At 37.5% G+C, this 13,120-nt stretch overlaps 1 protein-coding gene and 2 non-coding genes across 15 annotated transcripts in view; all 3 read right to left on the bottom strand.

Moving 5' to 3' along the window:
• Positions 1-13,120, bottom strand: part of CNOT1 (CCR4-NOT transcription complex subunit 1) — a 110,164-nt gene that overhangs the window by 26,858 nt on the left and 70,186 nt on the right. For 4 of the 13 annotated variants that reach the window (XM_055299288.2, XM_055299293.2, XM_063611812.1 and 1 more), the window contains 10 exons: positions 12,752-12,902; positions 11,017-11,218; positions 9,396-9,542; positions 8,332-8,456; positions 7,799-8,085; positions 6,322-6,400; positions 4,133-4,363; positions 3,677-3,817; positions 2,297-2,476; positions 149-265 (listed from right to left, as the gene is read on the bottom strand). In XM_055299288.2, the coding sequence (XP_055155263.1) occupies positions 149-265; positions 2,297-2,476; positions 3,677-3,817; positions 4,133-4,363; positions 6,322-6,400; positions 7,799-8,085; positions 8,332-8,456; positions 9,396-9,542; positions 11,017-11,218; positions 12,752-12,902 (1,660 nt within the window). The remainder of the gene's footprint in view (positions 1-148; positions 266-2,296; positions 2,477-3,676; positions 3,818-4,132; positions 4,364-6,321; positions 6,401-7,798; positions 8,086-8,331; positions 8,457-9,395; positions 9,543-11,016; positions 11,219-12,751; positions 12,903-13,120) is intronic. The other 9 variants (XM_055299295.2, XM_055299292.2, XM_063611810.1 and 6 more) reach the window with 3 other exon arrangements.
• On the bottom strand, positions 1,076-1,210 carry LOC129457914 (small nucleolar RNA SNORA46). The gene has a single exon (XR_008649451.1). It is a non-coding gene; the product is annotated as a small nucleolar RNA SNORA46 (small nucleolar RNA).
• Positions 12,340-12,475, bottom strand: LOC129457916 (small nucleolar RNA SNORA50). The gene has a single exon (XR_008649453.1). It is a non-coding gene; the product is annotated as a small nucleolar RNA SNORA50 (small nucleolar RNA).

Below are 13,120 nucleotides of genomic sequence, written 5' to 3'. Positions count from 1 at the left end.
CTTGCCTTACAATAAGGGGTTAACAACTCAAAACGTGGGCCAAAATCTTACAAAACCCCAATAATCATTAAATAGCTCCAAACAGCCAATACTTGTAATCATAATGTGCTGAAGATTCTCAATTTGTACACAATTAGGTGAAACTCACAGTGTGTAAGATGGGTTTGTTTTTAGCTAATGTGATCATTCCTAGCCAATGTCCCAAGTTCTTCAGCAAAGAACGATCTGAGAAATTGGCCGCAGCTTTATCAGAGGTCAGGAGCACCTGAAATAGTGTAAGATTAAGAAAGATATGAGAATGAGCTTATGAAAGAAAACTCAACTAAGTATTTGAGAATTCCATTATCCTATCCCAAAGACAAGTCATCATTTCTAAGAACAGGCCCCAAAGTAGAATTACTCTGTTTATCATTATCAGTATCATTTTGCTGTGTTCATGATTCAACAGTGCTATTTTTACCTTTAAGAAGTCTTTACACTTTTTCAAAATAGGTACAAACACATTGTACAAAATTCAAAAAGAACACAAAGTTATGTGCCAGCTATCCTCCCCTAGAAAAGTATTTTCAACTCTGAAAACCTTAGCTAGGTTTAAAGCAGAGACCTAACTACAAAGCTGTTTTGAAGTGCTAAATTAATTTAAATGAGGATGACAGCCATGCTTAAGTCCTTAAAGGCAGCAAGCATACAAAGTAATATAATCAAATTAGCCTCCTATTGCAATCTTCAGTATATCCAGGTCATTAACAAATCTCTGCAGCCAACTAAGATAACTTTCTGAGATACAGTATAATAATGTTTATATACTTCTTTTCAAATTTCTAAAAAACCCAAACCATTTAATTGATTCTCTAGTTACTGTTTTTCTAAGGGGGACAGAACTAACATAGGAGAGTGTTTTGGCTGCAGGTATGCACACATGTATACACCCATCTACTCTGTGGTACCTCTTGATTTAGGGCTATATTTAAACTTCTGTTTAAAAAACAAGGTCTTGAAACTTTGCTACGGAGTATGTGGAAACTTTTATGTATCCCAACCACCCTTGCTATCAGATAATAAAAACGAAATAGAGCCATGTTCCTTAACTCTATACAGCAACAGCAGAATGGCACAAGTCAGCTGTGCAACAGAGAGCCAGGAATTCTTTTGCACTACAGCGTAACCAAGAATGGGGAATATTCCCATCCACAGGTTTAAATATAGTGCTGGTTCCTAAGCCAACGACCCAAGTTATTGAGCAAAGAATGACCACAGCTGTATGCTGGTTCTAGAAGTTTTTCCTCCTAAGAAATAAATGATGGTTTAGAAATTAAAATACTTGAATTTTGTTGAATAAGCCTCAGCTCAGTAGAATTTGACCTTAAACTGCACAGACTCCTAGACAACAGCTATTCCACAAACAGATTTAGAGTCTAAAGATGTCTGGCACTTGAATACCACAAGATACAAATGAAAACATTCAGGACAGTATTGTTTATAATAGTTTAAGTGATTAACAACACAAATGCCCAGCAGCAATACAAACCCATACAATGGTTTTCTACACGACTATATTTTTCTGTTTTTTAAAAAGAGGACTGGCTGGGCACAGTGGCTCATGCCTGTAATCCCAGAACTTTGGGAGGCCGAGGAGGGTGGATCACCTGCGGTCAGGAGTTCGGGACCAGCCTGGCCAATATGATGAAACCCCATCTCTACTAAAAATACAAAAATTAGCTGGGCATGGCGGTACACCTATAATCCCAGCTACTAGGGAGGCTGAAGTAAGAGAACTGCTTGAACCTGGGAGGTGGAGGCTGCAGTGGGCCGAGATCACACCACTGCACTCCAGCCTAGGCAACAGAGTGAGACCACGTCTCAAAAAAATAAAAAAAAAAGGGCGGGGGGGGGCTGCAGCAAAGAGCATTATCATTATCATGAATAATATCCAGGGGAGAAAAAAAAGCAAGTGAAAAAAAAATGAAAAGGATGTACAGAGGGTGACACCATACAGAATATGCTAACCAATACTATGCTGTTTATGTATAACAATGGTAAAGTTCTAAAATCATGCATGGCATGACAAAAACAATTCATAATAGTGGTTACTTTCAAAGAAAAGGCACAGGGTATGCCTATAAATTTAAGTTCTGCATAAAATTTAGTTCCATATAAGAAACAAAATCTACAGCAATTTCCAGAGGTACCTAATATTGACAATATATATGGAAAAATAGCAAAAATCCTACCTATATAATCAAATACTTCCAAATTCAAAGCAATAATTAAAGAAAATATAAGAACCAACTCTTACTTTAATGTTTCTGTAGGTCTCATTCAGAACCATCTTGTTAAATTCAGGATTCTTCAGCGTATCAAGAAAGTTTGAATACAGGCTATGAAAGTTTGGCTCAATACTGACTCTCTTCATAACCAGATACTGTGAAACCCAAGGCATAAATTCTTCTTTGACCGTTTCCTTTAGCTCTTCAACCTAGCCGGTCAATATGACATGGGAAGCACAGAATTACACTATGATAAAATAACATCTGGTTTCTATACTATACAGCACACGGCTCCTTGCAAAACTAACTAGATGCTAAAGAATGACTTTCCTTCACACCAGATAGATGCTATGAAGAAAAGTATGTTCAATTCCATAGTCAATGACAACTCAACCCAACCCATAAGTGATTGGGACTGAAACATCTATGGTTATTTGCAGCTTTAAAATTATAAAACATGTAGTCCCCCAACTCCACATAAATTACTAATCTACAAGCTGCCATTAACAGACCTACAGTGTAACCAAGAATGGAGAAAATTCCAGAACTATGTTTTCCTAAATTTCCATCTACTGGAATCCTTAGCTAACTCTGGCGTTTCCAAGTACAGTTGACCCTTGAACAAGGATTTGAACTACACAGAGTAAAATTAAATGTAGATTTTCTTCTATTAATACCTCACTACCTTGGAGACACCAAGACCTCCTCTTCTCCTCCTCAGCCTATTAAATATAAAGACCTGTATGATGATCCATTTCCACTTACCAGATAGTAAATTTCCTTATAATTTTCCTTCATAGTTTTCCTAGTTTATTTTATTCTAAGAATACAGTATTATATGCATATAAGATAGGTGTTAATCAACTATTTGTTTTATCACAGTAAGGCTTCTGCATGGCAGACAAAAACAGTAGGCTGTTAATAGTTAAGTTCTGGGGAAGTAAAAAGTTATAACAGGATTTGGCTACATACAGGATTGGCAACTCTAACCCCCATGTTGCTCAAGGGTCAATTATACTGTCTTACCACGTAATCTGAGGGGCCAGTAGCATTCATTCTTTATGCTTTCTTTATGCTTTTCACAAAGTCTGCCTCAGTTATTAGGTTGTAATAAGTACTCTGAATAGTCTCTGGGAGAAAATGAGTTATGACTAATGACTAGCACAAATGAAACTTTCTATCACCATGAGACCATTAAGCTTATTTCAAAAAGCCTATAACTCGCTGCAAAACAAAACCTTAAAAACCGGTACTATTTAATGTCTACCAAAACCACTAGTTAAATATACATATTCCCTTTGAGTTTATTACCTCTACCTTTAAAGTGAGTATGTAAAAGGGTCAACTATATATCCTTTAATCCATTAAGGAAAAAAGAAGGCATTTATAAACTATGACAGCATGCTCACCTTTTGTGTCATATTTGACTGTGAGAGATTATTGAAAATAAAAGCAATTTTCTCCTGGATATTTTCTGGGGGTTCCACAATTCTCTCAGTTTGATCTGTGGCCACAAGCAACGTATCTATATTTGTAGTATTAATAGAAGGCTAAAAAAAAAATAAAGTACATAAGGCAAATAAGTTGAAATGCTTCCCTGAAAAAAATCCAATAATGTATACAGATTTAGTGTTAAAAAATACACATGGTATGATTGTGTATTAGAAATGTGGGCAAGAATAGTGAACTATTAATATGTTTGCCTCTGGGAAATATAAGGATGGGAGATACAAAGGAAGAAATGTTGGTCTTTTATATCTTTTTTAGTAGGCATGTGTTATGATAAAATTCTAATACATGTTCACCACTGATATATTACAATATAATCATAAATCCTGGAAGAGAAAAAAGATAGATCTGCTTACTGGCACATCTTTCTTAAAGCTGACTCCAGTTGGCCTGGTGACTGTAACCGTTTTAGCAACAGTGGTGGTTGTTGAGGTGGTTACCATAGTGCTAACTTGACCGGCAAGAGGAGCTTTTGCTGGAACCTGGGCCTGAGCCTGGGCCTGAGCCAGTGCAATACTTCCAGGGGTTGTGATAGAGCCTTGCATTTTCACAGGAGGATCTCTAGACTGCTGTCCATACTCAATATACTAAAAGGATAGGGAGAGGAAAAAGAGTTAACCTTAATTGCTAAGTCTGGATTATATGTCCCTCTTTTCTGAGAGGGTAAAAAACATGTCTGAGTGCTCTTTTGGTTCATCTAGCTCCCATACTCTTTGCCCCACACCCTGGCACTAATACATAAGTAGATTCCATGAACTCCTTCAGCGATAAAATCTTAGTATTTATCAGAAAACTACGGCAAAACAACTTCTAAAGTAGCAGCCCCAGATATCTGCATATAAATGCCTTTAAACTCCTTAAAAAATGCAAACTTTAAAAGTCTTAATAATTCATACAATAAACTCATCTCTTTTCTAATTAGGCAGCAATGAGAAACCAAAGGCCTTAAAAAACAAAACAAAAACCATGGTAGTATGAGTTATTATCTCAATAAAGCTGTTATTACAAAAAAAAACTCATTTTACATAGCCCATCCCCACACAATTTAGAGTGATGAGATAAGGATCCTGAAGCTATTTCAACAGTCCTTACCTAGCAGAACTAAACCTACCAATTAGGTATACAACAGCTTTATTTTTAGAGGGATATTTCTAAAGTAGGAAAGAGAGTCTCAGAAGAAAGTATAGCCCTTTATGCTGATAAAGTACAGAAAGTGATGATCTCTCTCTCTCTCGCTATCTTGCTACAGTGGGTGCTAGGGACTAGTTTTGAGTGATCACTCCCCTGCCATCTCACTCTTTCTCCAAGTCTTTCAAGCTCCATATTCCTGTCTCTTAATTTGTCTCAATCCATTCACCTGAATGAATATACTCCACATTCCCAGAGATTAAGTCATTACAATAACCCTGCCCTCCTAATAAACCTAGAAGGATGAGGTAGAGAGCACTGAACTAAATTAAAATACAGAATATCAAGTAGGTTCAAATTCTGATCTTCCTGATTCCTTAAAATAAGATTTCTTATAAAGCTGCCTACTGCATGTTAAAAATAAAGTCAATTAACCAACTTTCCTGTTCTGTATAAACTGATGTTGACCAAAACCAAGACAAAGGTATAGATAATGCTTACCAATTAACCTCAAATCAGTCACTGAAACAATGCTTCTCAAATTTCAGTAATAACAACAATCATACAAAATGGTTTTTAAAATGTATATTCCCTAGGTATATTTTCCCAGGGACTGACTCCTTTTAAATAAGCATCTCAGGCAGGCACAGTGGCTCACACCTGTAATCCCAGCACTTTGCAGGGCAGAAGTGGGTGGATCGCCTGAGGTCAGGAGTTCAAGACCAGCCTGGCCAACATGTTGAAACCTCGTCTCTACAAAAATACAAAAATTAGCCAGGCATGATGGCAGGTGCCTGTAATCGCAGCTACTCAGGAAGCTGAGGTGGGAGAATCGCTTGAACCCGGGAGGAAGATGTTGCAGTGAGCCAAGATTGCCTCACTCTAGCCTGAGCAACAGAGCAAGATTCCATCTCCCAAAAAAAAAAAAAACCAAAAACCACACCTCAAAGGAATCTAAGGAGGTGGTAAGAAGCCTGTATTTTTAATAAACATGATCTAAGTCATGTGTAACAGTTTTGGCTCATATTAACTCAAAAATTTCAGATTTTTAAACACAAGATTCCCACTCCAATTCCCTTTTAGCATCAGGCAGGGTGTCTGTACTTTATCTAAGATAAAGATTCTCTTAGCAAAACTGTTTATTCTTCAATTGCATTATCAGGTTAAAAGAATGAGTAAAAAGTTTTTGAAGTAAGCCTGCTACTTAGAAACGATAATCCAAGAATGATTATTTTTTCATGTTCTCTTGTAAGGCCACAAAAATGAGCAACCTCAACAAAAGATATGTATACCTATATCATGCCAATTATTAAGAAATCTTAATGCCATTACTATCAAGTCTACAAAAAAAAGCCAAAATATTAAACCCTCCAAATACTACATAGCTATTTGGGTTTTAGGGACAGAGGGAACTTACCTCCTGTAAATGATGTGGAAATTGCATAAAGTGACTGATAGAAGCCAAATGCTGACAATACTGGGGATAGTCCTTCAATCTGCCAACAAAATCATTCTACCATCATTTCATGTCAGAACAGAAGCAGCACTAACAAAATGTTTTTGTCCAAATGCTAATCTATGTCATTTTCCCCATCTTACCTATGAATAACTTATTTGAAGAAAATGTCAAAGGGAAGAAAACAAAAATAGAAGGAGAAAATACTTATGCTTTTCACTGGATTTACATCAGAAAATGCACTACCTTTGATTTTTAAAGGCTATATTTTACTTAAAAATAGATTAAAATGAGCCACTTATCTGGAAACAATTCAAATTTTCACCAACATACGAATGGAAAAATAATTTGTAGTCAACTCATATAGTAGAATACTACACAGCTATTAAAAAAAAAACTACTGAAACATGTAGTAACATAAGTCTCAAAAAGCTACATATTTGTATGACTCCGTGTAAACGGCATTCTAGAAACACTTTACAGATTATCAGAGATTGGGAGTCAGGGAAGGGGACTAACTACAAAGGGAAACAAGGAAACCTCTTGGGAGATAATGAAAATATTCTGCATCAGCCAGGCATGGTAGTTTATGCCTATAATCCCATCACTTTGGGAGGCAGGAAGATCACTTGAGGCCAGGAGTTCCAAAATATTCTGTATCTTGATTGTGGTGGTAGTTACACAACTGTATAAATTTGTCAAAATTCAAAGAACTATACACCTAAAAGGGAAGACTTCTACTGTATGAAGTATACCTCATAAATAACCAACCAAAAAACCTCTGTTCTCATTTTAGTTTTCCTACCACTTATATTAAAAAAGAGAAGCTTTGGCTGGGCCTAGTGGCTCACACCTATAATCCCGGCACTCTGGGAGGCCGAGGCGGGTGGATCACCCGAGGTCAGGAGTTCAAGACCAGCCTGGCCAACATGGTAGAACCCTGTCTCTACTAAAAATACAAAAATTAGCTGGGTGCAGTGGCACGCGTCTGTAATCCCAGCTACTCAGGAGGCTGAGGCAGGAGAATCGCTTGAACTCAGGAGGTGGAAGCTGCAGTGGACCCAGATTGCGCCACTGCACTCCAGCCTGGGGGACAGAGCAAGACTCCATCTCAAAGAAAAAAAAAAAAGCTTCAGGCCAGGCACAGTGGCTCACATCTATAATCCCAGCACTTTCAGAGGCCGAGGCGGGAGTTTGAGACCAGAATGAGTAACGTGGCGAAACGCTGTCTGTACAAAAATTACAAAAGGCTGGGAATGGTGGTATGCACCTGTGGTCCCAGCTACTCAGGAGGCTGAAGTGGGATAATCACTTGAGCCTGCGAGGTCAAGGCTGCAGTGAGCCGAGATCTCGCCACTGCACTCCAGCCTGGGTGAGAGTTAAGACCCTGTGTGCGGGGTCAGGGAAGAGATCCTTCATAGGAAACCTATCCACTTACCTGTTTTTAAATCTATCTAGTGCAGCAATCCCGAAATAATACATTTTGGATCCAAAAGGCTTGCGTAAGGCTTCAAGAACATATCGTAGAGCCAGACCTAGTGCCATGTAAGTGACCAGTCCTTTCTCAATTATACCACCAAACAGGCAGGCTGTTATATGTAACTCTTTATCAGGATACTGGGGAAAAAAACGATATTCTTCAAACAAGTTCCTTAGCATACAGTTAAATACTTCTCGTTCCCTCTTTATAGTAGAGTCTTTAAATCTCTGCAGCATTTCTAATACCTGGAAAAGCAAGGCAAAAACAACACACACATAAAGGAAACAATTACTAAGAGCCTTTCTCAAATATGCTTGACAAAAGACTATTAAGTAGACCATTTACCAAAAGAGCTTGAGACAAATATTAAGGTTTCAAAACACAAACCGCTATATCAGAGCACTTTGAGCTGCATTTCTAAAAACACTGAAAAGGACATTTATTTAAGACTGGCCTAAACAATAAACAATTAGATCATCCTAGACACTCACCTCATCAACAGACATGGTTGGATGTGGTGGATGATTATATATTCGCTGGAAATAGCTGTTTGCTTCATCATCTATCTCTTTACTAAAGTGCTGGTTTGCCTCTGGCCACACCTGAGACAAGTCCGCTGTTGGAAACAAAAAAGGAATCAGTGGGCATTTAAGCCCTTCCTCCACTTCCCCATAAAACACAGCCAGCCAGAGACTATTATAGCTCTAACTTTAAGGGAAATATAAAAAAACCAGAAAAGGTATTAAGCAGTCAAGTTTCAGTATTAATGTGTGCTAGGGTAGACATAAAAGATCCTTAACAAAGTGCCTTCCATAATTCTACGTTAGTATTATCTTCATCAGGACTTATTAACACAAAAGTTAACTTGGTTCAAACTCATAACGCACTTACCCTTAATACAACCTCATTAGGTTAACAAATCTTTAACACTTCATAATAAAAATCACATTTAACATATAAGAATTATCATGCATGTGCATGAAAGACTGATGTAAACACAAAGCATGCTACAAAACATAACATTCAGACAAGCCTTTCACACTAATGTTATCAAGTCAGCTGGAATACTTTCAACCTCGTGTCATGACTATGCAGTCCCAATGACAAGGACTTCAGTCAATTATACCTATGGATTTATAAAGATGACTTCTATGAGTTTAGTTAGCATAAAAAATTACTAAGGAGGTGAAACAAAAATTGGAAACAGAAATCTGAAATTGTCCTTGTCACTCCTGACTTGCTTTAAAAAAAACTCAACACATGTTTAGGTTAAATACAAGAGTTACATTCATATATCTACCACATATTAATTTCTCTTTATCATACCTACTTCTTACTTTTTGGATAAACATCCTCAGGATGCAGCCTCTTATTAACCATGACTTTGTTCTGGGAAGGAGTGATACCTCTTTTATTTTAATAATTCAAATTTGTGAATTTATTCCCATTGGTCTAGGAGGCACATCAACACATGGCCCTACTAACACAAATGAGACATACAACTAAACATTTTTATCAGTCACACTTCACAACCACAGACAACACTACCACTTACAAGGTTTCATCTTACTCTGCTGGAATGTAGGCTGATTCAGTCCAGAGGTGCCCAGTTTCCTCTGTACAAAAGGGTCGTTATTCACTGCAGGGAGTCCAAGAGCACCAGTTCCTATACCAGTCAGGCTGCCTGTGCCAAGACCACCTACTAGAGAGAACGAAGGCAGCCACAAATCCTATCATTATTCATATTCTTGATTTTATTCACATCTCAGATATATTAATAAGACTGACATCTAAAATAAAGTCATAGTAACTCTTATTTTAAAAGTCAGAGTCTTTGTTAATTCCCTTATCTATTCAATTTTACAGAGCCTATAAACTAGGCAGTAACGGATAATCCCTAAATTTCTTTAGCATCTGGAATTATTTATATTCTTGATAATGTGCAAAAAATTAATGTACACATTCTCAAAGCACATACTCCTATACCCAAGGTAGTTAAAATAAGGAGTTGGCTGGCTTTTCTCAATGATTCAAATCAGATAATTTCATGATACTATCTTCTAAAGTTACCATGAGTCTCAAAACTTCTTTATTCCTCTCAACTCTGACAAATGGAATCTTACAATAATTAGAGCTTTGCTAGGAAGGCCTTAGTAAGTTCAGTAACGTTTATATAAATGAATTAATCATCAAAGCTAGAAGCATAGAGTAGCAACGCTAACTAGATTAGAGTCAATGACAACATGGAAGTCCTTAGGTTTTAGTGCCCAGACTTACAGTGTCAACATGAAAGGTACAAGGGGCTAAGAAGATGTAGGTACAAACAACCACAACAACAACAAAAAAATATAGCTTTTATTTCAATGTAAAGTTACATGCCACAATATCTGGGAAAAAAAACTGAAAATGTGGCCAGGCGTGGTGGCTCATGCCTGTAATCCCAGCACTTTGGGGGGCCAAGGTGGGTGGATCACCTGAGGTCAGGAATTCGAGACCAGCCTGGCCAACATGGTGAAACCCTGTCTCTGCTAAAAATACAAAAAATTAGCAAGGCATGGTGGCGGGCGCCTGTAATCCCAGCTACTCGGGAGGCTGAGGCAGGAGAATCACTTGAACCTGGGAGGTGGAGGTTGCAGTGAGCCAAGATCGCACCACTGCACTCCAGCCTGGGCAACAAGAGCGAAACCCCGTCCCCCGCTACCCAAAAAAACAAAAACAACAAAAAATAAAAACCTTAAAATGTTTTTGGGATGTCCTATCATTTTCAAGGTTGGTGAAATGCAATAAGGCAGGCAGAACATATGCCTGAACCTGATATGTACAAGTTTCTACCTTTATTATACCAACCTGAATTCATAAAGCTATGAGTTCTTGATCTAAGCCCTTTAGAATGTGATGAACATACATGTTACCACTTATACTATCATGTTAATAAAAAATCCTTACTAAATAATTCAACTAACTTTACAACTACAAATATCCTAATTCTTTCCTCCAATTAGACTGAATTGAATATAATCTGTTATTCTTTCCCAACTTTGGATACTGAAGCAGCTTTCACAATTTCATTTAAGCAGCTTTCCTTATCACAGTGACTCCAAACCCCTTACCAAACACTAAGGCATAACTAAGGCAAACTTATGTATAATCCATGCTCTCATTTGCCTCCCCCTTACCTGGAAGCTGTGATGAAAGTCCTCCAATACCACTGAATGCAGTGGTCTGATTGGGGGTTGAAAGGGGTGGAAATGCTTTTGCTGGTGACTGAGGGGTACTGAATGCAGAACCCAAATTTGGAGGAAAACCCTGCATACTCTGGGTGTGAGGGGCAGCTGAACCACCTATACTAAGAGATGTCATTCCAGCAAGAGGGTCAATCTAAAGAAAAACATTATAAAAATGTATTAAACATACTTTGAGGAAAGGCAGACACATGTAAAGCAATCTTTAACAACAGCTCTTCATACTCTTAAAAAGCAAACTATTACACCCACTCAATCACGATGATACTTAAATCCCAGTTATCAAGTCAAGCGTGTCAGTCACTTTTCTTACTGTGTCACATATGGAATAGGTTTAAAGAGTCTGCCTTTGACAAAGTACAGGTTGAGTATCCCTTATTGAAAATACTTGGGACCAGAAAAGTTTTCAATTTTGGATTTTGGAATATTTGTCTCTACATAACCAGATATCATAACAATCCCATCATGGGGATGGGACCCATGTCAAAACATGAAATTCACTTGTTTCACATATACCTATATACACATAACCAGAACATAATTTTATACAATTTCTTTTAAGAATTTTGTGCATGAAACAAAATTATGACTATGTTTTGACTCAACACGTAACATCAGATCAGGTATGGAATTTTCTACTTGTGGCGTGTCATGTCAGTACTCCAAAAGTTTGATTTTGGAGCATTTTGGATTTACAGATTAAGGATGCTCAACCTATAACAGAGCCATAAAAAGGGCTACAAAATCTAATGAACAACACTTAAGATGAACTGCCCTAAACATTTAGTAGTGACATGGGACAGTTATTATATTAATAAATCCTCACAAATTCCAATAAGCCACTTTAAAACAATCTCAAGCTAAATTTAAGTAAGTTTCAACATAAATAAAAGTATTAGAAATTAGAAACGAATCTCCCAGTCAAAATAAATTTAGTCAAAATTTGAGGATTTTTGAGGTGGGGGAAGATCAGCTCCAATTTTGAAAACAAAAACAAGGTATCCTATTCACCAAAATATGTATTTTTAAAATATCTAATAACCGCACTTCCAGGCTTAAGTTTGTGGCACTACTTCATACCTTCATGGCTATAGAAAATGACAAGCAAATGCCTTTTATAGGGAAGTAGCCACTGAATCACTAACTTTTAGCCTCTTTCTTCCTTAAAACCCAATCTGCCATTCAATGCATCTGAAAATAGAAGCGCAATATGTTGCTCCCAGAGAGAAGGGGGTGGTTGATGTCAGGGAGTAACTTAAATGTACCTTGTTTTTAAAAGAGCAGTTCAGTTGAGAGCTGAAGAGCCCCAGTTATAACAAGTCGTTATGCTCTAGCACTGTTGCTTGGCCCGTGAAGCTACAAACAAGACACATCAGGTTCAAAGGCAGTGCTTATGTCTCAAGAGTCTATGTAATTCATATTTTAAAAAGAAACCCTCTTCATTTACCTAAATAGTCTGTATATTTCCTCTTAGAGTCACGTTCTATTTTATGATAAAATCTATTCTTAACTACGAAGCCTATTTACATATCTCCTTTAAAATAAGTGGATGCTAGACATGCAGTTATCTAAAATGTAATAAATTCAGACAATTTATTAATGACATAGAAGCTTATTCTATTCCAAATCTATGGCAAATGAAGATGTATCAAATGTAGCACTTGTTCACCTGAACAGGAGAAATGGCATCTAAGCTGCTAGCACTAGGAGGACGTCCTTTTGGCATAACTCCAGGTGGTGGTTGTCTGGCCTTATTCATAACATTACTGCAATTGGCTACCATGGTGAGGATAGTTTCCGATAGCTCCTGAGAAACACTCCTAAAATACAGGGGAAAAGGTAAAAAATATCAGTTCCTATTCCCTAGCCACATGTAAGTAAACCAATCAATCTGATTTTTTTTTTTTTTTTTTTTTAAAAGATGGAGTCTTACTCTGTCACCCAGACTGGAGTGCAGTGGCACGGTATCAGTTCACTGCAACCTCTGCCCCCCTGGTTCAAGCGATTCTTCTGCCTCAGCCTCCCGAGCACCAAATCC

The sequence above is a fragment of the Symphalangus syndactylus genome, chromosome 11, assembly GCF_028878055.3.
Source record: "Symphalangus syndactylus isolate Jambi chromosome 11, NHGRI_mSymSyn1-v2.1_pri, whole genome shotgun sequence".
Classification (NCBI taxonomy): domain Eukaryota; kingdom Metazoa; phylum Chordata; class Mammalia; order Primates; family Hylobatidae; genus Symphalangus; species Symphalangus syndactylus.
Note: the sequence above shows the minus strand (reverse complement) of the source record. Positions and strands in the feature narration are given on the sequence as shown.